At 48.0% G+C, this 20,487-nt stretch overlaps 1 protein-coding gene across 4 annotated transcripts in view; it reads left to right on the plus strand.

The window, feature by feature from the left end:
- LOC119446263 (calmodulin) overlaps positions 1-14,673 on the plus strand; it is a 112,271-nt gene extending 97,598 nt beyond the window's left edge. For 2 of the 4 annotated variants that reach the window (XR_007466129.1, XR_007466130.1), the window contains one exon: positions 12,411-14,673. Coding sequence is in view for 2 of the 4 variants with exons in the window: in XM_049664046.1 (XP_049520003.1) it covers positions 8,221-8,463; positions 9,978-10,009 (275 nt within the window). In the remaining 2 variants the exon portion in view is untranslated. Of the gene's footprint in view, positions 1-8,220; positions 8,464-9,977 lie in introns of all 4 variants that reach the window. The other 2 variants (XM_049664046.1, XM_049664047.1) reach the window with 2 other exon arrangements.
- Positions 14,674-20,487: the final 5,814 nt, after the last annotated feature.

The raw sequence follows: 20,487 nt of genomic DNA on the forward strand, positions 1-20,487 counted from the left end.
GGCGACGAGGCGGACCGGCCCGGCGAGGCCGCCGTTAAAGAAGGCGGGATGGCTGTCGGCAAGATCGGCGAGTATCGTCTTGGCACGGGCGCGTCTTGGGATGAGTACGTCGAGCGGTTGGAAATGTTTTGCGACGCGAACAAGATAACAACGGACGAGCAGAAAAGAGCAGTTCTGCTGAGTTGTTGCGGCGAAGCAGCGTACGGGCTCATCGTAACCCTGGTGAAGCCAGTAAGACCGACCATGGCAAGCTACGACGAAATCAAGACGGCCGTTCGCAAGCACCTGCATCCGAGGCCTTCCGAGCTGCACGCAAGGTTTTTGTTCTACAGGAGAAACCAGGCGGCTGATGAATCGGTGGCAGACTACGTCACGGCTCTGCGGAAGCTAACGGAAGACTGCGGTTTTGGTGACAAGCAACTACCGCTGGACGTCATGATGCGAGATCGTTTCGTGTGCGGCATCAGAACGAAGCAGTCCAGCAGAGACTTCTCGCCGAGCTCAACCTTACGTTCCAGGTCGCGTACGACATGGCCGTGACAGCTGAGGCTACAGCAAAGCAGCAGCGAGACATACGCAACCAGGGACGAGACGAGACAAAAGACAGCCAGGGCCTAATTCAAGCAACTCGCACGAAGCAAGACACCGCAGCGGAAGAGTCCAGTTGCTATCGCTGCAACGGTAAGCACGCTCCGCATTTATGCAGTTTTAGAAAGGCGGCATGTTTCAAGTGCAAGAAAATCGGACACATTGCGAAAGCCTGTCGTTCGAAAGACGAAGTTAGAAAGTTTCAAAGAAAAAACTTCACACGAGCAGAAGAAAAAGAGAGTAAAAGCAAGGGCGCCTACGAAATGACCGAATTATTTTCCCTCTGCGAAGTGAATGAGCAAGAAGAAAAATTCATGGTAGAAGTACAGATTGAAGGGCAGAATGTACCCATGGAAATTGATTCTGGAGCATCGTGCTCAATTGTGAGTGAAGAAACGTTTCGCTCTATCGAGGGAAAGCAAAGTAAAATACCCCTTCGAGAGTCAAGCACAACGCTCGTAACCTGGTCAAAAGGGGCGTTGCCTGTAGTTGGTCGCGCAAGTGTTGTGGTGGAATTCAAGGGTCGGACGGCAAAGCTGCCTTTGTTGGTAGTGAAGAGAAGCGGTAACAGTTTGCTTGGGCGGAACTGGTTTAGGCCGTTGGGCATTGGGCTGCATGGAATTCAGCAACTGAATGTTGAAGACGTCACTTCACGATTTTCTGAGGTGTTTCGCAGTGACCTTCCTGGCTTCAATGGACCGCCAGTGCACATCGAACTGAAAGACGACGCCAAACCAACGTTCCTCAAAAGTCGTACAGTTCCACTAGCACTGAAAGACGATGTGGCCAAGGAAGTGGACCGCTTGGTGCAACGAGGAGTCTGGGAACCAGTCGAGTACTCCAACTGGGCAACTCCGCTCGTGGTGGTAAGGAAAAAAGACGGAACCTTGCGTCTCTGCGGGGATTACCGTAGCACGGTAAACAAGGCAGTTAAAACCAGCGGGTATCCTTTGCCTACTGCCGCGGAAATATTGTCGACTCTCGGGTCAAGCAAGATATTTACTAAGCTCGACCTAGCTCAAGCTTATCAACAGCTTATTCTGGATGAGGTGTCGGCCGAAGTGCTCACAGTTAACACTATCAAGGGGCTACACAAGGTCAGGAGGCTACCGTTTTGGAATTTCTGTCGCGCCATGGGTGTTTCAACGAGTCATCGACACGTTGTTGGCAGGCATTCCTGGCGTTAAAGCTTATCTTGATGATATCCTGATTTTCGGGCGTAACGCAGCAGAACACGCAGAAAGACTGGAGGCTGTGCTGTCGCGTTTGCAAAGAGCGCAGTTGAGAGTTAACAAGGAGAAGTGTGAATTCAACCAGACGAGCATTGAATTCTTGGGACATCGGATTGATAATACAGGGATCCACCCGAGCCAAAGCAAGACTGACGCCATCCAGCAAGCGCCAACGCCCACTAGCAAGAAGCAGCTGCAAGCCTTTTTGGGGCTACTGAACTTCTATAGCAGTTTCCTCAAGGGCAGGACCGGAGCGGCGGAACCTCTATACCGGCTCCTAGACCACGACCACGAATGGGAATGGAAAGGTGAGCACCAACGTGCTTTCGAGAAGCTGAAGAAGCTACTTAGCTCCGATGCCGTACTTGTTTCTTATGACCCCGAGCGTCCCTTGATGCTGTGCTGTGACCACGGTGTAAGATATATACTCTTTAGGTGGGGACACTCGCGAGGCGCGATCGACCAGATAAAGTAGCAACAGCGCGCGTCAATCGGTCAGGTGCCGGCAGCGGATACCTATCGGCGGTACGAGGCAACTTCAAGACAGAAAAGGTTTTATCTACAGTTGCTATAGCAACCGGGCGATTCGCGGGAAATCCGAAATGGTTGCGCGACGCGTGAAAGTAGGTCACCGTGGTGAGGGGCGCGAGGGAAGAGGGCATCGCCTTGACGGAGCAGATACGGCGGCGCGATCTCTGGTTGCTTGTGTTATGCGCGCACTCCATGTCCGCGAAAACTTTTGCCTGCGTTCTAAATGCGCCTCGGTAAGGCCCACCGTGACAAGGCCAAATCAAAACGTGCCAAGTGGCGTTCAAACTCGTAAGGCAAGATTCACAGCACGGGACGGATCGCCGGTTTATACTTCGGACGAGCGTGACGTGGCTCATTGCAGCCGAATCACGTCGCACAAAAGGAAGCCGCTGACGAAATGCTCGCGGCATGATTTGTTGAAGCTATAGCCATGTCTCTGATTAAGTGGTCTAACCCGTCGTGTGAATCCGGCTTAAGAAATGCTTAGAGGCCCTCCGAGTTTGTGGTGTTGAAATGTTAGTAGCTGTTATTCGCTCGCCTTCCGTCACATTATGTTGCTTGCGTGCTGAGCCGCGTTCGCTGACCAGGTTTTGAACATTGCCGTCTGCAAAATGGACTTTAAGTGGTGAGTAGCCATGTGCGAAATCTGAAGAAACAACGAGACTACACAGCAAGCGACGATGGGCAGGAAATGCTTCGTTAGCGGTTGCAAGTCAGGTTTACAGACCTGCAAAGAAAAATCAATTTTGTTCAATGTTCCTTCTGATCCAGAACGCCTCAAAGCATGGGCTCAAGCGATTCCTAGGAAGGACCGTACGCTCAGCACAAAGGATGTAGTTTGCAGCAAACATTTCACAGACGAAATGATATTGAAGAAAAGATACTTCTCAGAGCTAGGAGGAGAGATCCTGCTTGACGTGCCAAAAAGAAGCCTTCTTTCGGAAGATGCAATTCCTTGTGTTTTTCCTTCTTCTTCCGCACATCCTTTACCGGCGTCAAGGAAAAGAACATACCCTAGTACGAGACACTCACCACCCCCACCAAAGGCAAGAAACAAAGACTGCAAGACTGCAACAGCTGCCACACCTCAAGAAGATCCTGCAATGGTTTTAACGCAAGAGGAGGACAGCGAAATATCCCCTGAACCAATGTGCAACGAAACATCCAAAAATGTGTTCCTGAGAGGAAACTCCACCGCTTCTAGTGGACTGTTTGCAGCAGAAACGTCAGCAGGGAAAGAAGAACAGGAGAACAGACGTGAATGTTCAGGAGTGTGCTTAGACCCCTCAAACGCCCACTTGCCAAACTCTGAATGGAACCATCACACACTGTGTGACTCCGGCCTACACTGCTTTCATTTTATACAAGCTGGATTGTCGTCATCTAAGAATCCACTGTCAGTCAAGATTCTCAATGTTCAGCAAGTCAAGGATGCGACTTTCACTCTGAGTACTTTCGCACTTGGTCGAAGAGTTGATTCAGCGCTTATTCCGGAATCATGTGAATTGCGCTCTTCCGGTGACTGGAGTGTTGTGAGTGAAGTCCTCAAAGATTTTAGTGAATTGAAACTCTGTTCTGGAGGACCACCACAGGAGAAATACGCAGACGTGTACCTGGAGTGTGGCTACGTGGATGCAACTGGCGTTTGGCGTCACAACCGGTGCTCCATTCTTCAAGCTGGAGAATCACCCTGTACTTATTGTAAGAGGCTCAACAATACACTCCGGATGCACAAGTACAGGAAGGAGAAGCGCCGAGAGGAAAAACGAATCAGAATCCCGTTGAAATCAATTGTGAAAGAAAAGGTAAATGCATTACGAAGACAACGCATTAACTGCTATAGGTCTAAGATGCAAGCGTTGAAGACTAAAAGAAAGCTCTTTCAGCAACTATTGTCTTGTCGTGACAGATTGAAGATACTAAGTGACGACTTGCTTAGCGAAACACTCACGGAAGCAAACCTTTCAGAGGCGCAGCAAATGCTAGTGAGAGAGTGCGTGGAAGCAGCCCGACACCAGTCAAAAAAGGGTAGAAGGTACACAAATAACTGGCTCCTGTTGTGCCTTCTACTACACATTCGCTCACCGAGCGCCTATAGGTTTTTTAGAGAGAATGATGTCCTCCCCCTGCCGTCAGTGAAAACCATCCGACGCTACATATCTCGTGTGGATATGAAGTGCGGCTTTGACAAATACTTTTTCTCAGCGCTGAAAAATAAGTTGCAAACGAAGCCGACATTCTCCAGGCATGGAATGCTGTTGATGGACGAGATGCAAGTGAGACAGTGCAAGCGGTTCAACTCTAGGACTTTGACTTATGATGGCTTTGTGGATCAAGGCGAACAGAGCATGGAGTCACCAGATTTGGCCGACCATGCCCTTGTGCTAATGTTCTGCCCGTTTACCGACAGCTATGCGCAGCCTGTGGCAGTTTTCGCTTCCAAAAACGCCACGCGAGGTACGGTGCTGTGCCAACTGCTTTTGCAAGCGATTGTGCTCCTTGAAGAAGCTGGAGCAATCATTGATGGGGTCGTGTGTGATGGGGCAAGCACAAATCGTACCATGTGGAAGCATCTTGGTGTCTCTGGTGACATGGAGAAAGGCAAGCATTTCTTCGAACATCCTCTTGATGCTGAACGAAATGTGTACGTGTTTTCAGACGTTCCGCACTTGTTTAAGTGCATCAGGAACAGGCTGCTCAAACAAAAGTACCTGAAGGTGAATGGAAAGTGGGTGAAATGGTCACACTACGTTTCTGTACTCAAAGAGGACGAGGTGCACCATGGAGGGCTCAAGGTGTGCCCGAAAATTACTCAGCGTCATATTTACCCATCCAACATGGACAAAATGCGCGTAAAATTCGCGACTCAAGTTTTCAGTTTATCCATGGCTGCTGGTATAAAGTATTACCGTGAACAAGGTAAAAGCAATCTGTCAGACTGTGAGGGAACCATTGAGTTTACAGTGCGACTAAACGATTTGTTTGACGCCTTAAATCGACGGTACCCGGCAGAAGGAATAAAGCAAGGCAGCAGCGACATCACGGTCTTGAAAGAAGGCTTGAAATGGCTGAACGAATGGGAGAAAGAGCTTTCCGATGGGTCGATTACTAAAGACATGTTTCTGGCAAGGACGACGGCTGAAGGCCTTCGCGTCACATTGAAGTCCACAATTGATATTTGCCAGCATTTACTGAGTAAGTGCAGCTTCCGATACGTTCTGACCGCTAAATTGAATCAGGACCCGTTGGAATGCTTTTTCGGGAAAGTTCGGCAAGCAGGTGGTGAGAACGATCACCCTGACATGCCTACATTCCTGCAGTTGTATAGAACGCTCAGCATATACACATTGCTAAAGCCACCCAAGTTCGGAAACTGCGAAGCTACAGAAGATGCCCCTATTTTGGATTTCGCTTGCTTCAAGTCAATCTTCAAGGGCGAAAAAAATGCATCTGAAAAGCAGCTCGAGGAAATACGCGCCAAATTGGATGGACTCATTGACACCGAGTCATGGGAATGTGAAGATGTTTTCCCTTCCAATTCGACCGCAGCCCAAAGTGTCGACTGTATAATTTACTACGTCTGTGGTTACCTGAGCCGGAAGCTTCGGTCAATGTTCTCATGCTTAACCTGCAGGCGGTCACTCACCGTGACTTCATGCGTTGCACCGGAAGCTGCTCTCACAAACTTGAAGACGAGGGGAGGATTGACCCACCCAAATCACAGGCTCTACTCCTTATTGAAATCCGCGGAAGAGTATTTCGCCAGTCACGCAGACGACCCTCACGTGTTTTGGGACGTGATTGAGCATGTCACTGACCAGCGGTTAACATTTCCGTGCACTGAACACAAGACGGACGCAGTTTCTAGGATCCTGCGATACTACATTAGCATGAGAATGCGGCAACACTGCAAGACGCGAGGCCGAAATGCACCTAAAGAAAGCTCCAACAAAAAGAAAGAAGCAAGGCTTTGCAGTGTTTAGACTCGTCGTCTTGCACAGTTCGGCCATGCCTCGCCTTCGCGGTGGTGTCAGTTTTGTGATATTCGATTTATATTTTCTTTCTATGCCGTGTATGCGAATGAATTTTTGCTACAAGAACATTTCTTTTTCTTTTCTTTTTTCTTGTTATGTAACGCAACAGCAGCTTCCAATAAATAACAGTTATTCTGGTATAGGCGTAATGACTATTTCTTTATTTTGTTATGTTGTGCACTCACCGTTTTTGTAAGCATGCCTCCAGTGGCGATCTTAATTAAAAGCCCACGCCCTTTTTTCAGTTTGAAACAAAAACGATTGGGCGCATCCCACGCAGAGTGGGAAGTGTTGGCAAGTGAAGCTTTCGCAGCAGTGAGATAACATGCACATTCGCCCCACTGTTCTCCCCACGGTGCTGAACTTTCCGCCATGTATTAACCATTTGAACCACAAAAATGTAATTCGGGACAACACGAAACGGTACCTAATTGACGTACGCACAGCAAGCAATTGGTCCCGGTAGCTCAAGTGGTTGCTTCGCAACAGAGGAACAATGCTTCTCGTTTACGAACAGTCACGCGCTCTCGTTCAAAGTTCTGCTTTGCTGCCAATCAAAAGCACGCGTGTCCCCCTCCCTCTTAGTGCGCTCGGAGACCCCGCAGCGAGATCGCCGATGCGAAAGCACCGAGTACCGTCACCGAGTGCGCGTAAACCAAACTCTTTAAAAAATAGAGCCGCAATACACGAAATTTTGAAAAAGCTTCGGATCAAGCACGTGTTTGTTACACGCGAACAAATAGTAAGTTGACAGGAAGCGCGAGATCCAGCTTTTAATGCCAGCATGTTTCCCATAAAGAAGCAGAGAGACCGCGCCTGCCGCATGCCTCAGAGCCATGCATGCCACATAGAGACGAGTAATCCGTAGCAGTAAGAGCATCCGTCATTGAATCCAGATTTCCCGCGAAGCGCCGGTTGCTATAGCAACATTAGATAAAACCTTTTCTGTCTTGAAGTTGCATCGTACCGCCGATAGGTATCCGCTGCCGGCACCTGACCGATCGGCGCGCGCCTTTGCTACTTTATCTGGTCGATCTCGCCTCGCAAGCAAGCCGAGAAGTGTCCCCACCTAAAGAGTATATATCTTACACCGTGGATATAACAACGTTCCACATAAAGCGATTTCATTACAACGAGAGATTACACTGTTACCTGAGGCTAATGTTACGAAAATGTGCAGCAGGAGACGAAACCATGCTAGAGAGGCTGCTCCCAAACAAGGTAACGATGTGGTAATAGCAGTTGTGACATACATCGCATGTAATGACGTTTCGTGTAACGCGACTTTGTTATAATGAGAGTTTAAGCTAATGCTAATTGGAAGCAGGACACGGAACCACCGACTGAAAATAGGCTGCTCCTAAACAAAGAGAGAGAGACACACACAACTTTATTTTGATGGGGCACGGAGAGCCCTCAAACAGAGCGACGATATCCTAATCACAGCTGTGATACACATCGCATGTCTAATGACGCTCCGTATATAACGACTTCGTTATAACGAGAGTTTAAGCTCCTGCAAACGTGCAGTAGGAGACGGAAGCACCGACTGGAGAGTGGTTTCTCCCCAACACATTACCACTATCTGTTTCACTATGTCGGTACGTTATCCGAAATACTAGAGCCAAATGGTTCGAACAACGCGGCTTTTTGTCATGGGAAACGCTCCATCGTTAAATAACTAGGCCACAGTAAGAGACAAAGACACCTTGATCTGTGTCTTTGCACATGGGAAGACACCACATTTGTTATCATTGCGTCTTCCGTTCATGCCGAGCTGTGTTTTCTAAGTGTCATCACCAAATAGCCCAACAATCACGTGGTTTCCATCGCAGGGAACGGGACGATCGAGTTCAACGAGTTCCTGTTCATGATGTCTAAGAAGATGAAGGAGACGGACAGCGAAGAGGAGCTCCGGGAGGCCTTCCGCGTGTTCGATAAGAACGGCGACGGCTTCATCTCGGCGTCTGAGCTGCGGCACGTCATGACCAACCTGGGGGAGAAGCTCACCGACGAGGAGGTCGAGGACATGATCCGAGAAGCGGACCTCGACGGAGACGGGCTCGTCAACTACGACGGTATGCTGCTGACTATAACCTCGCCTCGGAGCTCCACGGCTGGTTGTAGTTCAGTCAAGCCGTATCAGGCTATCTATAGTATAGCCAACGTATACGTTTCCTGGGTTTCTTTCTTTTTCTTCTTTTCGCGGTGGCACTCGTGGCAACGTTTCGAGGTTGGCGTCTGACAAAAGTGCCCGAGAGCGACAGAGGCGCAGTGACAGGGTGGGCGAGACACATTAAATGCCACCGCGTTCCCGTTGCCTAGAATACCGACAAGGCTGGGATCTAATTCTGCTCGAACTTTTGCTCAGGAGTAATTGATGGTCATGGACATGGAGAATTCAATAAACTAGGATGGAGCCATTATCAAGTCATGCAGCCAGCCTTGGTAAACGAACTTTCCGCAGTTGAAGCCCTTCCCCTGGCTTTTTTCCTCGCAGTGTCGGCCCAACACGTGACCTCTGAAACTCGGTGTATTGGCCGAGAATGTTCGGTTCCCGATAGTTTTTAATCTATGCGCACTTGCCCTGCTGCCCATGCCGTAGCTTTGCCTGCATGCAGAGTGGGAGCACCGGAACCAACCGCGCGCTCTGACGTGCCGATCACGTGTTAGGTCGACTCGTTTGTCCTCAGTCGTGTTGCATACTGCTCCCTCCTAGTTCTTCCATCCTCCATGGTAATGAACAATCGCCCAAATTGCTGGCTTCTATTGGCCGGCGCACGCTTCCCGTAACATCATCGCTGACGTTAACATATACGACGGAGGACGAGCTGGGGCATCGAAAGTCGGAGGAGAGAGCAAGCGGTCTATTGTGCGAGACTGTATTCACTCACTGCTGTATGCAGCAGAATAATATTGAGCTCGCATGTTTACAGGAGCATTTGTCCGCAGATCAGAAACGTTGTCAGACCAAGTGCAAAAAAAAAAATTAAATGCCCTTTCAACTTGTACATGAAGCGGCGATTGATGTGCAAGAGCACGTATGTACTTCGTCAGTGACAACACCGTGTTCAAGATAAGCTTAAACTAGATATCGCAAGTCCTTTAAGGTGCAGTTACAGCTGCGTTCTACTTCGTGGGGAGTCTGAGAGTGCTAAAGGTTGGCATGTATCTTAAATTCCACAACATGCATTACTATGCTACAGAGAAAGGAAGTTGTGTACATCACAAAGAAGTTACAAATTTAATTAAGCAACACTTTTTTCTAATATCACAGAACTTGTGATTAACATTTAAACATCACTGCAAATATTTCACTTTTTATTATTCTTTCTGCTTTAAACTACTGCATTATTTTTCGAACCAACCCGAACTTTTATAGCCGCCCTATAACGCTAGCATCTTGGCCATTCCTCCGTAGGGCGTGAGTGCAAATATTCGAGGAAAAAAAAAAAGCAGCAAAGTGAAATCAAAATGTGGATTTCACTGTGGGAAAGTGCTGTAGTAGCAGTGAAGGAGTTCAGGACTGAATGAATCGCTGAAGTCTGACGTCTTTTTTTTTTTTTTTTTTCTGTCTCCTTTCCGTTCGCAGAGTTCGTCACAATCTTGACGGCTCCGAAGTGAGCGATGGCGCCCAGCCGCGGAGCCTCGGCCTCTCCAGTGAGACAATGACGAAGACGTCGACGTGTGTCCACGCGCGCGAATCTTCCAGTTTGGCAATACACCACCGCGCCCTGCGGGACCGGTCGAATCATCAAAGCAGCGAAGAATGCCTCCCCCCTCCCCCACCCCCCTTCGAACCGCTACAGACGCTGCCCGGTGCGGGTGGACGCACAGACCTTGATTCCTTTGAAACCTATATAGCCATCCACCAACTGCGTGCGATAACTCGGAATTCTCTCTCCGTTTTTTTTTTTTTTTTTTGTCTTTCTGTTTTCTTTTTTCGCACTGTAACATACAGCACTCCCGGAAAGGTGCAACGATAGTCCCTGGCTATAGCAACATCCTGGTTTAGGCGCTTGCAAGACGGCGAGTAACAAAAGACGCGCAGAAAAAAATAATCCGTGGAGTTTTGCTAAATCGAAACTTTCGTTATAACGAAATAATTCGTTAAAACGGGAAATTCGGGAAACCGCTTTTTTTTTTTCGTGGCATAGCGTTTTAGCAGCTTGAGCAGCTTCTTTACGGCAGTGAGAGTGATCATCCTGCCACATTCATAACGGCTTTGTTCCGTTGCTCGAGTCAATTCACTGCTTATCTCTCGAATCGTTTTCAACATGCCTATCCAAAATCATGATGAAGTGAGCTCTGCTTCGTGATCGCAGAGATGGAGATTGAGCGCGAACGAATAAGGCCACGGGAGCAAAGAATTTGAAATTAAATCGCTGTACTTGCTGCGCCAGGACAAGTTGTACTTGCGGTGCCATGGGACAAACTGGACCCTTCAGGGTGAGCAACTGTTGCAATGCGCAGTGTGTCACCCGTGCTTTTCAGAGCGCACATCACGTGTCGTACCACGACGCTTCCCCCGCCACAGCAACCGCGTTCTTCACGTCGTTTTGATCAGCACTCACCACTACACTCATTGCAATCGTTCTCAAACCAAATAATAAAAGCGGGGTAAAGGCACATAATACACATTGCGAAATTCGGCTCGCCGCTGCCCACGAACGAAGGACTTTTTTTTCGCTACCAACTTCATCGCAAGCACACGGTCAAATTTTGAGCTGTCTTCGGCGATTGCCACATGCGCTGGGCCTTGTACATCGGTGTAATAGCGGGCTATCTTCGGGCGTGGTACTCGGAAGACCCCACGCATCTAAGTGATGACTGGGAAGTTCAGTGTCGTTTGTTTGTTTACTTGTGTCACACTGAATTTCGCAACACCCGTAAGGGTACCAACGATGTCTCTGGCGACCAGCGTGCTCGTTCAGTCGGGTATAAAACAACCTGTACGTAAGCAAGGTCGTGCAAAAAAAATAATAATCCTTGAATTTCATTAAATCGAAAGATTCGCTGTTAACAAGGGACACAATTGACATGTTTTGTAACACTAGTAATGACAAAAACAAAATGACGGAATTTACCTTGAAGTTTCCCGGATCGGTGATGCATTCAGTTCCGTAATCACTGCAGTTCCGTGCTTTGTTGTATACTGGAGGTAGGTGGCACAGATGCAAAGCGCCAGGGAGTGTAGTTGGCGTAGTGGCACAACCCTATCCCACCTCTCTTTGCACGTACACCACGTGAGCCCGTCATCGTAGTGTTCAACGTGCGCCACATTTAACCACCACAGAGCCCTGTCCGAAATCTTACCTACACATCTCGGCGTGTACTACATTGGGCCTGAGGAAGTAGCTGCGTCGATAGCGGGTCGCAGTATAGCCAGCGTGCGCTGATTGAAAACTCTCGAAAGCGACCCCTATAGCGTATTTGTACCGGACCACGACATCGCCCGTCGCAAGTTGACAATTGCAGCACTTATGCCTGAAGCAAGCATAATAAGAAAACGAAGCGAGGAATAAATCGAGCCTTTTCGGAGAGTCAGCCCGGATATTACAATCGTCCACGATCTTGTCATGCGTTACAGTCGGTAGCGTTGACCGCGTAGCAGCACCTTCCAAAACGCTTTTGTCACGCTATAGTCGCGCGTGCGTGACTTGCGGCAGATCGACTGTAATAGAATACGTAACAACCGCACACATTGTACGCTTTTCATCGAGCCAACTGTTGCGTCCAAGCCTTTTCCAGATTGTTTGGCTGAGTGACAAAAGTTTTAAGTGGCTTCTGCGCACCGCGGAAAAGTGGAATGCCGTTTATGTTTACGTGCGCCCTCACGTTTGGCCTCCCAAGGCTGAAGACAACGGAAGCCTTTCAATTGAGCATTTAAGAATGCATTACATGAGTGTGTAGCAGTCGTCACATCGCAATTAAGCATAAATACTAAATATTGCAACCGCGTACTTCATTACGCTATGGGATATTTAACCGACGAAAACGGGCTTGGTTACGGTGGCGAAGTAAGGTACATCGGCATTTTTGAAACGGCGCTAAAGGGACGGAAGACACGGGAAAGGAACGCACAGGACACGCGCTCACTGAAATTTTGTATAGGAAAAACAGCGAATACACACAAAGACGGCCAACCTGCGTGCGCACATATGCACACTCAACCAACGGCACTTTCGATTCCGCAATCGAAGAGGAAAATAGCTATAGGAAACTGATGTGCAACTATCATACCGATTTTACGATGTGAAACGCTCCCACGATCTTACGTACCCCCTCTCACTGTTAGATCTCTCTTATTTCCTTGTTTGATTGCGTAACAGGTTTGATCGCAAAGGTGCCGTTGCATGGTTGAGTACATATATGCGCGTGCATGTTGGCATTTTTGTGTTTTGCCTAATAAAAATGGGAGTTGTCAGTCAGCGGCTCTCCTGTGCGCTTCTTCCCGTGTTAATTTTTCGTCCCTTTAGCGCTATTTCCAATTTCCCAGTTGTCCACTTCGCACACGTGATCAACGTACGGCCGTAGGCGAGATCGCGGAGAGAGGGGACCGAATCAGTAGAAAGTAGACCTCACAGAACACCTGTACAGCTTTAATGTCCAACACGGGCGGTAGATAGGACGTGTCACGTGACATCTAGTAGAAAAGCCCATCGAGACACGCACCGTAGGAGTCCAGCAATAACTAACATTCACAGCAACATGGGCTGAGATGAAGCGTCAGGGAGACGTGGACAACGCACGGAAATGCGAGACGTTAGAAATGTTTCTTAAAGAGGATCGAGTCGGGACACTTGGATCTAGTTCCGGCAAAACGTCATCAGCATTTTACCTAGCGAGGAGCAAGATAATTGGCAGCTCAGTGGAACTTCCGTAGAGCTTGCACTCTTTCTTTCTTTGGCTTTTCAGTAATGACGGTTCTCTCTCTCTCTCTCTACCATTCCCTACTTTTCCCCCAATCCTCCAACCGTCTTTTACGTATTTCTACTCAGTGTAGTTCCTCCTTGACAAGCACTGCGATCGGGCTAGTTTGGTACCGATCCGTAACTTCGGATAGCGCAGGAGGGACTAAAAACGAAGAAAGTACACGGGACAAGTTACGGTCCTCCAAGGCGCATTTTAAGTCCCGAAGCTTGCCATATCATTGCGATAATTTTTTTCCCTGCTGAAATCGTCGGGGCTGCATGGAGTCTATGAGGAGTTATGAGAACATGATCCGTATAGACATGACAAGAACTTTATTTGAGTCCTGAGGAACTGAGATCTAGTCGGTGGCTCGGCCCACGATGGGACCGGGAGACCAAGTCCCGTCGCGATGTCATGGGCCCTCTGGACAGCCTGGAGTTGAATTTGAAGATTTCTGCTCTTGAGGCCAGCCCTTAACGAAAGAGCAATGGAAACATGATCCGTAGCTCCTCAAAAATTAAGGGCGAATGTTAGCTTCCACTTCGCTTGCTGCCACCAGCACTACTTTGCATAGTTGTCCGTAGGTGGCACGCTCAATTGTGAATCTCCCAGTTTTAGGCGTAACGCTTCGCGGTTTCTTGAAACATGGGCGCGAGGGTCTTTATGGCCAACTTGGCAAATGGCAAGGCTAGAAATCCTCCCTCATCGTTAGCGAGCGATGTCTCCATTTTGTTCTTGTTGGTTGCGGCTCTTTTTTAATAAGCTCTGCCTGCTCTTGAAAGCCGTCCTGTTCGCTGTTTTCTGCACCAGTAAAGTGTACCCGCAATATGAGACACAACATTACTTCTTAGCAGTACAATTAATGACTTGCCCATACGTAAGTCCGTATTCGCAAGAATGTTTCTGTTAAAAAAAAAAAACTAAGTACTTTCCAGACTAATTCAGAAGCCATAGAACGGCCCAGTGAGATATCGAAAATAGTAGGTGGTCAACTTTTGCTGAAGCACAACGAACAAACTTCCAACACCGGGTTTTTCACAACCACACAGCGATCACCCAATCATCCATCACCACGCACATTGTTACCGACATCTATCCCACATGTTGATTTCTGGTGAAACTTTTTTGACATTCATTGTTGTGTGAAGTTTGTGAACCATCAGCTTCAAAGTACCCAGCATGCACATTCAACCTGCGTCTGCACTGGTGCATGGTATGTGTCAGAGAAACAGGGCTTTGGATTGTTTACTTGATTCAATATTTCCCAAGCAAGAGGTGCCGTCGCTCCTCGCACGTGTACAAACATTTTTCTCCTCTGCTGTGACAGAAGACACCCCCCCCCCCCCTCCCCCCAAATAAATGCAGAAAATGCACGTGTGGTTTCTTTCTTGACTAGTACGATCAGACACATGAAATCGGGCTACAGACGCGTAAGAGGTTCAATGGAAACACTGAATTAGTCAAGAATAATAAAGTATTCTTGGAGAACTCAACTTCTGTTGATTTTGAGGCAATAGATTGATTATTGGAATTAAAAATTACGGTCAAACTTTCATCTTTTTTTAAATTTCCCGCTGAAACCTTATGGTCAGTACGTCAGTGAGACGTCACGAATTGCAAAGCACTTTTTAGCATTTTGGCCGTTGTCGTTCACTAAATGTTCTTGAAATTTCCCAAGTTCAATCTTTGGGTCTTAGCGTACAATGCAGTAATTTTTTAAAGATAAATGTTTAACTAATAACGAGCAGACGGCTTCAAGCTCCATGATGTCACAGTGAGCTGGTGCGGAAATCTATTTTTCTCTTTAGTGTCCTTTTAAAGTCTGCGTATCATATCAATAATTTTCTTTATCTTAGATATCTTTTCCCAGTGGCATAGCAGGCTGAACACAAAGGCAAAGAAACATTGTCATGTTGACGTACCTGATAGCCATTTGAAACAAAACCAGTTGCCAGGGACTGGAGCAGATTATTCTAGCCTATAATTTACTTTTAGTACGACAGGCCAGAATTTGGAACATTTTAATTAAATCGTACAATAAGACACCCACTTCATGCATCTGCAAGTCCAAAAACAGGTGCCGTAGACGTAGACTTCCGTAACATCGACTTCGGTTAATTCAATCTATCGGTTGATTCGATCCCGACTGAAGGACCCGGCAGGCGTCCATAGAAATTTCTGTGCGCCAAGACTTTGGTTATTTTGATCCTGAAATATGCCTTCGTCGATCATTCTCACGTGCCTGACTCAAAAAGAGTGATCCAAATCGTGACTTCAATGGCAGCAGTGTGTACTTTGGCGGCGCTGTCAGACGGTGGAGGTAGAGTTACTGTATATGCACCCTACTGCTCCCGTAGGTAGCATATACAGTAACTCTAGGTGGAGGCGCCGTTGACCCGCTCTCAGTGGAGACGCCGATTTTCACTCTGCCTTCGACAGATTTTCAAGCAAAAACCGACAGCTTTTCTTCAAAAGAAAACTGGCTCCGATGATTGCACGCGGGTGTCCGAGCAGCTCGATGGCCAGCGGGCTCATCGCGGCAGCTGCAGTGTCTACGCTACGCAGTGCGTGGCCTCTGAGATGTGCGCGCGCCCGCTCTCGGAGGCCATGCAGAGTCGACGCATATACGCGCAGCTGCTCGAGCACGCGCTCGCGCTGGTGTTTTCCAGGCTGGTCGTGCTACGTGGTGCGGACCGGCTTCGTACTGCACCAGCCTGATCGACGGATAGTTGCCAAATCCAGACTGCGCATTTTGAAGAGGCTTTCAATACCAAGCGTACGTAATATCGACCAGAAAATTTTGCCGATCGCAGAAAACGCTAAATATCCGAGCAGCCTTTAAAAATAGCCAGGAAAACCGTACATCACAATGTTGTTCGCATGTACCAGTAGAGGCTGGAAATTGGAATACCAGGCTGCGTTTTGAGGCTGTGGAGATTTCAGCTTTTTGTCAAATCCCTTGGTCCACAAACTTTTTTTGGTCGATAGTACATACGTGTGGTCTGGGCTGGCCTTAGGAGGTCACGCTGAGAAGCCGCGCGTTGTTCATGCGTCACTATCGGCGGGCGGTAATAGTGTCGTTTCTTTTCAGTATATAGAAGTCTGTTTTTGTGAGCTTTTCTTCACGCTGCCGCTCGTATTTCAAACGTCAAATTTTGCACGGAGGCTCGTCTATATCTAAACTATTAAACTAGGCTTTTTTTTTTTTTTGCGTGGTTCAAAATTGTGTTGTAGTTGGCCTTTAGTGTCTAACGCCATCATTTTCGGACAGCACTTTATCGCTTATATGGACCACGCACGACATGTCCTCACTGCGGTCCACCGTGTTTGATATCCGCACTTCTTAACGACTCCGCAACCGCCACGAACGTGATGGCTGTCCACACCTAGACTAACCACTTCGCCAGTTTGTTATGCGACGCGCAGGATTCCGATATGGTAAAAAACACGTGACCGACGCAAGCTCCGTTTCCGCTAGCTTAGCACGTAAACTAACCTCTTTTCAATAAGCTTTTGTAATGAAAGCAGAACTAGCCTCTACAGCAGCACGAAACCTTGTTCTGTTTTTTGCCGAGATCTTGTAATTGCAATGACGCTGATGCTGGTTTTGAGAGTAACGTGTGCGAACGCGATTTCAATTTCGTGTCCGATTGTAACGCATGGGATGCCAATGCCCCTGTCGCCGAAAGCTGCCGAAATGGCCCTTCCAAATATCTAAATTGTGCGCTTCTTTTGTAAATGCGCACTCCCCTCTTATCCTCTGGAGTGCTGAATGGCTAGTGTGTGCGCGTGCGTCAGTGGTGTCTGGTACTACAAGTATACATAGTTTGCACGTGACGTCATATCCGCCGCCTGCCCCGACCGTCCGCCATCGCTAGGCACCTCACTACTAGCCGTGCCGCTGGCCCGCTGCGTTTGTGTTTGGCGTTCGTTTCTACGTGTTAGCGCCGCGTGTTTGCTATCGTGAAAGCTTTGCGATGGCAAAAGTGAGGAGCCCTGAATTTTGCCCTTTCTACATGGACGAGCTTGTAGGGCCGACGCGGGCTCGCTACAAAGAAAAGGTCGGAATGTGCGACGGCGTGGACCCATACTAGCTGCACGTTGGCGTGGATACCACTCCCGGCCTCGACGTACGTGGATATTATTAATTAGCTTGTCCCATCCACGAGCTACGTCACGCTGAACGAAATAAAGGCTTACAAATCGCTGAAGGCGCACAATTCACGAGCGGTTGGGTGAGGAAGGTTGCAGCGAAGCGACCGGGTCTTACCATCGTCCTCGGCGAGGTGAGTAAATGAAAGCATATGTTTCTTGGCGTGCGGCAGAGAAAACTATCTCAGTATTTTTTGTGCTGCTTCATTCAGGGAAAGCTTTATTGACACAAAGGTTCACCTATATGCACTTTTCCCCAAGCTTCAAAACGTGTGTTCGCTTCTTTCTGCGAGGTTTGGTTTACAGTTCGGTGCATGTCCGTGCATGTGAATTTTGTTGCGTTAAATAGAAGTAGCCCACTATATTGAAAGCATGCAGACATTCAAATATTGCCTAGCATGTCGCTAAGCGAAGCACACATACCAACAAATGACGATGCGAAGCAGTTTGTAGGCCGTTAAAAAAACAAAATTTGGGTTTTCCGTGCTAAAATCACGATCTAATTGTGAAACACGCGGCAGTGGAGGGTTCCGTGATAACCAGAGTTCTTTAACGTGCACTACAACACAAGTACACGGGCATTTTTCAGAGCGGTAAAGGCGACTATGCGTGTGGGAGCGGGCGGTCACCAACGTACCAGTACGGGGCTTTCGCTGCCGCCCTTTTACGATCATGCGTGATGCGCGCAGTGTTTTGGCATGTTACCCGAAACAAAGTGACGACACGCACGTTGTTCAGGTCCTTCCGATTTATCCGGGAAAGCCACAGGTACCGACGTTTCTCCGACAGCATTCTTGTGCGTTCGCACTGCCATGTTATTACGTTTGGTGTGGACCTACGCCCAGTTCTGCGTAGCTCGGCTTCGCGGCAGTGGTACTTCTTGTGCGGCAACCGAAAATCGCGCAGATTGGCATGATCACCACGCGAGAAGGAACTTCAGATCAACAACGCGTCAGGGCGCGCAGCCTGCCCCAGCACGCTTCCGCAGGCCCGCAGGTGCCTAAAGATGGCGGACAAGCTCGCGGACCGGTGCGGAAGTGACGCACGTGCAAACTATGTATTGAGTCTTTCTTTCCTCCACGACCACGCGATCGCCACAACAGGTTTTGGCGACGTGACGGACAGCTTCATGTCTGAAGCCGCACTGCGCTTTGAACACGCTTGGAACTGGTTGCAATAAAAGATAATGTAATTACTTGTTGTGGTCTCGAGGAATTGAGGCTCCATAGCGTGATTACTGGACCGAGAGCTAGCCAATGAAGAAATAAACGTTATGCATATCACACGTCTTTTGCGGTTCTCAAGAGTTACCAGATGGACCAAAGTATTTGTGTAAACTTATAGTGCGTGTAACGCGAGCCTGTGTGTGATGACAAAAGCAAGATGAAGATAATATATGACAGCGATGTCTTCTTCTTCTTCTTTCTGGGGTTTTACGTGCCAAAACCAGTTCTGATTATGAGGCACGCCGTAGTGGAGGGCTCCGGATCAATTTTGACCACCTGGGGTTCTTTAGCGTGCACTACAACGCAAGCACATGGGCGTTTTTGCATTTCGCCTCCATCGAAATGCGGCCGCCGGGGCCGGGATTCGATCCCGCGACCTCGTGCTCAGCAGCGCAACGCCTTAGCTGACTGAGCCACCCCGGCGGGTATGACAGCGATGTGATGAAGAGTTTAGTTTCTATACCTCCATGAAGAACCGTTATAGCTTCCTTAATATTACGACCTGGGCCAATCCCGAAGATGGTAAAATGTTGCACATCACCTTCGTAGTGTTTTGTGCTACGATAAAAGCACTGGGGAATGTGGGCCGATCTCAAAGCCAGTGCTGTTTGCACATTCCCGCTTGTGACACACGAGAAAGGTCGAAACTGGCGCGCACGCACATGCTTTCGCTCGTGCTATGTGACGTCACGCACGGCCAGTCGTCAAAGAGCTGGTCGGCGATCGCACGAGAGGAACGAGCGTGTGATCGTGGAATAATAGAGCACTGGGTTGCTGTGCTTTCAATCAGATCGAGGATCGTTACCACCATCAGGCAGCTGATTTTTTTTTTTTTTTTTTCGTTTTGTTGAAGAGGCCCGAAATCAGACGAGGCAGGATCCTACCGACCTACTGCGAAGTGTCTGGGATAAGCGAAAGAATGCTTCGCATTAAAAATGAGGTTTGCGTCACTGCTGCTTTAAGAAGAAGCTTTAGCTCCGGCCAAACTCCGATGCCGCCTATTGAAATAAATGTAAAACGCAGAAACGCTTTTCTGAAATAACCACTGGACCGATTTTAATGAAATTCGTTGCACTTCGAGATAGAAAGGTAAATTCTAGTGACACTTAGGGCCTGAATTTGTTAGAGAATTTTCAAATATTAGTAAGCTTGAGAAAAAAAAAATAGAAGCACGACGTTTACAAATTCTTGGCTCTGCACCAAGTACAGATATCGCCGTTCTGAAAACTGCATCCGTTAGAGCATCCAAAGTGGACTAATTTTATACGTCGATTTATATCATACGTGAACTTGTTACATAGCTTTTGCAAAAGTACTACTCACATATTAGTGGTTTATTGTAGAGCCATGTATATCAATTCTGTCCACTTTAGATGTACAATTGACAAAACTGTGACATCGTTTTTCATTACCGAGTTAGAGTTGCAATTTGCGATTCCTGCCAATTTTTATTAAAAAATTGACAACCTAAATCCAAAATGCACCACCAACAGTCACTAGATTTTAACTTTCTTTTAAATGCAACGAACCTCATCAAATTTGGTTCACTGTTTGCCGAGAAAAACGATTTCTCCTTTCCCGTGTTTTTAGATAGGAGCCCCCAAACTAAAGCTTCCTCTTAAGGTGAACAAGTAATGGTAGACTCAACCGATTCCTGCCATTCTCCGACTACGAATGTAACGATGCTAAGCCAGACGTGGTCAGCACCAGACCAAGTATGCCTAAACTGAACACTCAGCCCCTCGAAAGAACCAAAGAGCTTCCTACGAAAAAAAAACATCGCATCAGCTTTGCGAGACCAGAGCGCCG

The sequence above is a fragment of the Dermacentor silvarum genome, chromosome 3, assembly GCF_013339745.2.
Source record: "Dermacentor silvarum isolate Dsil-2018 chromosome 3, BIME_Dsil_1.4, whole genome shotgun sequence".
Taxonomy (NCBI): domain Eukaryota; kingdom Metazoa; phylum Arthropoda; class Arachnida; order Ixodida; family Ixodidae; genus Dermacentor; species Dermacentor silvarum.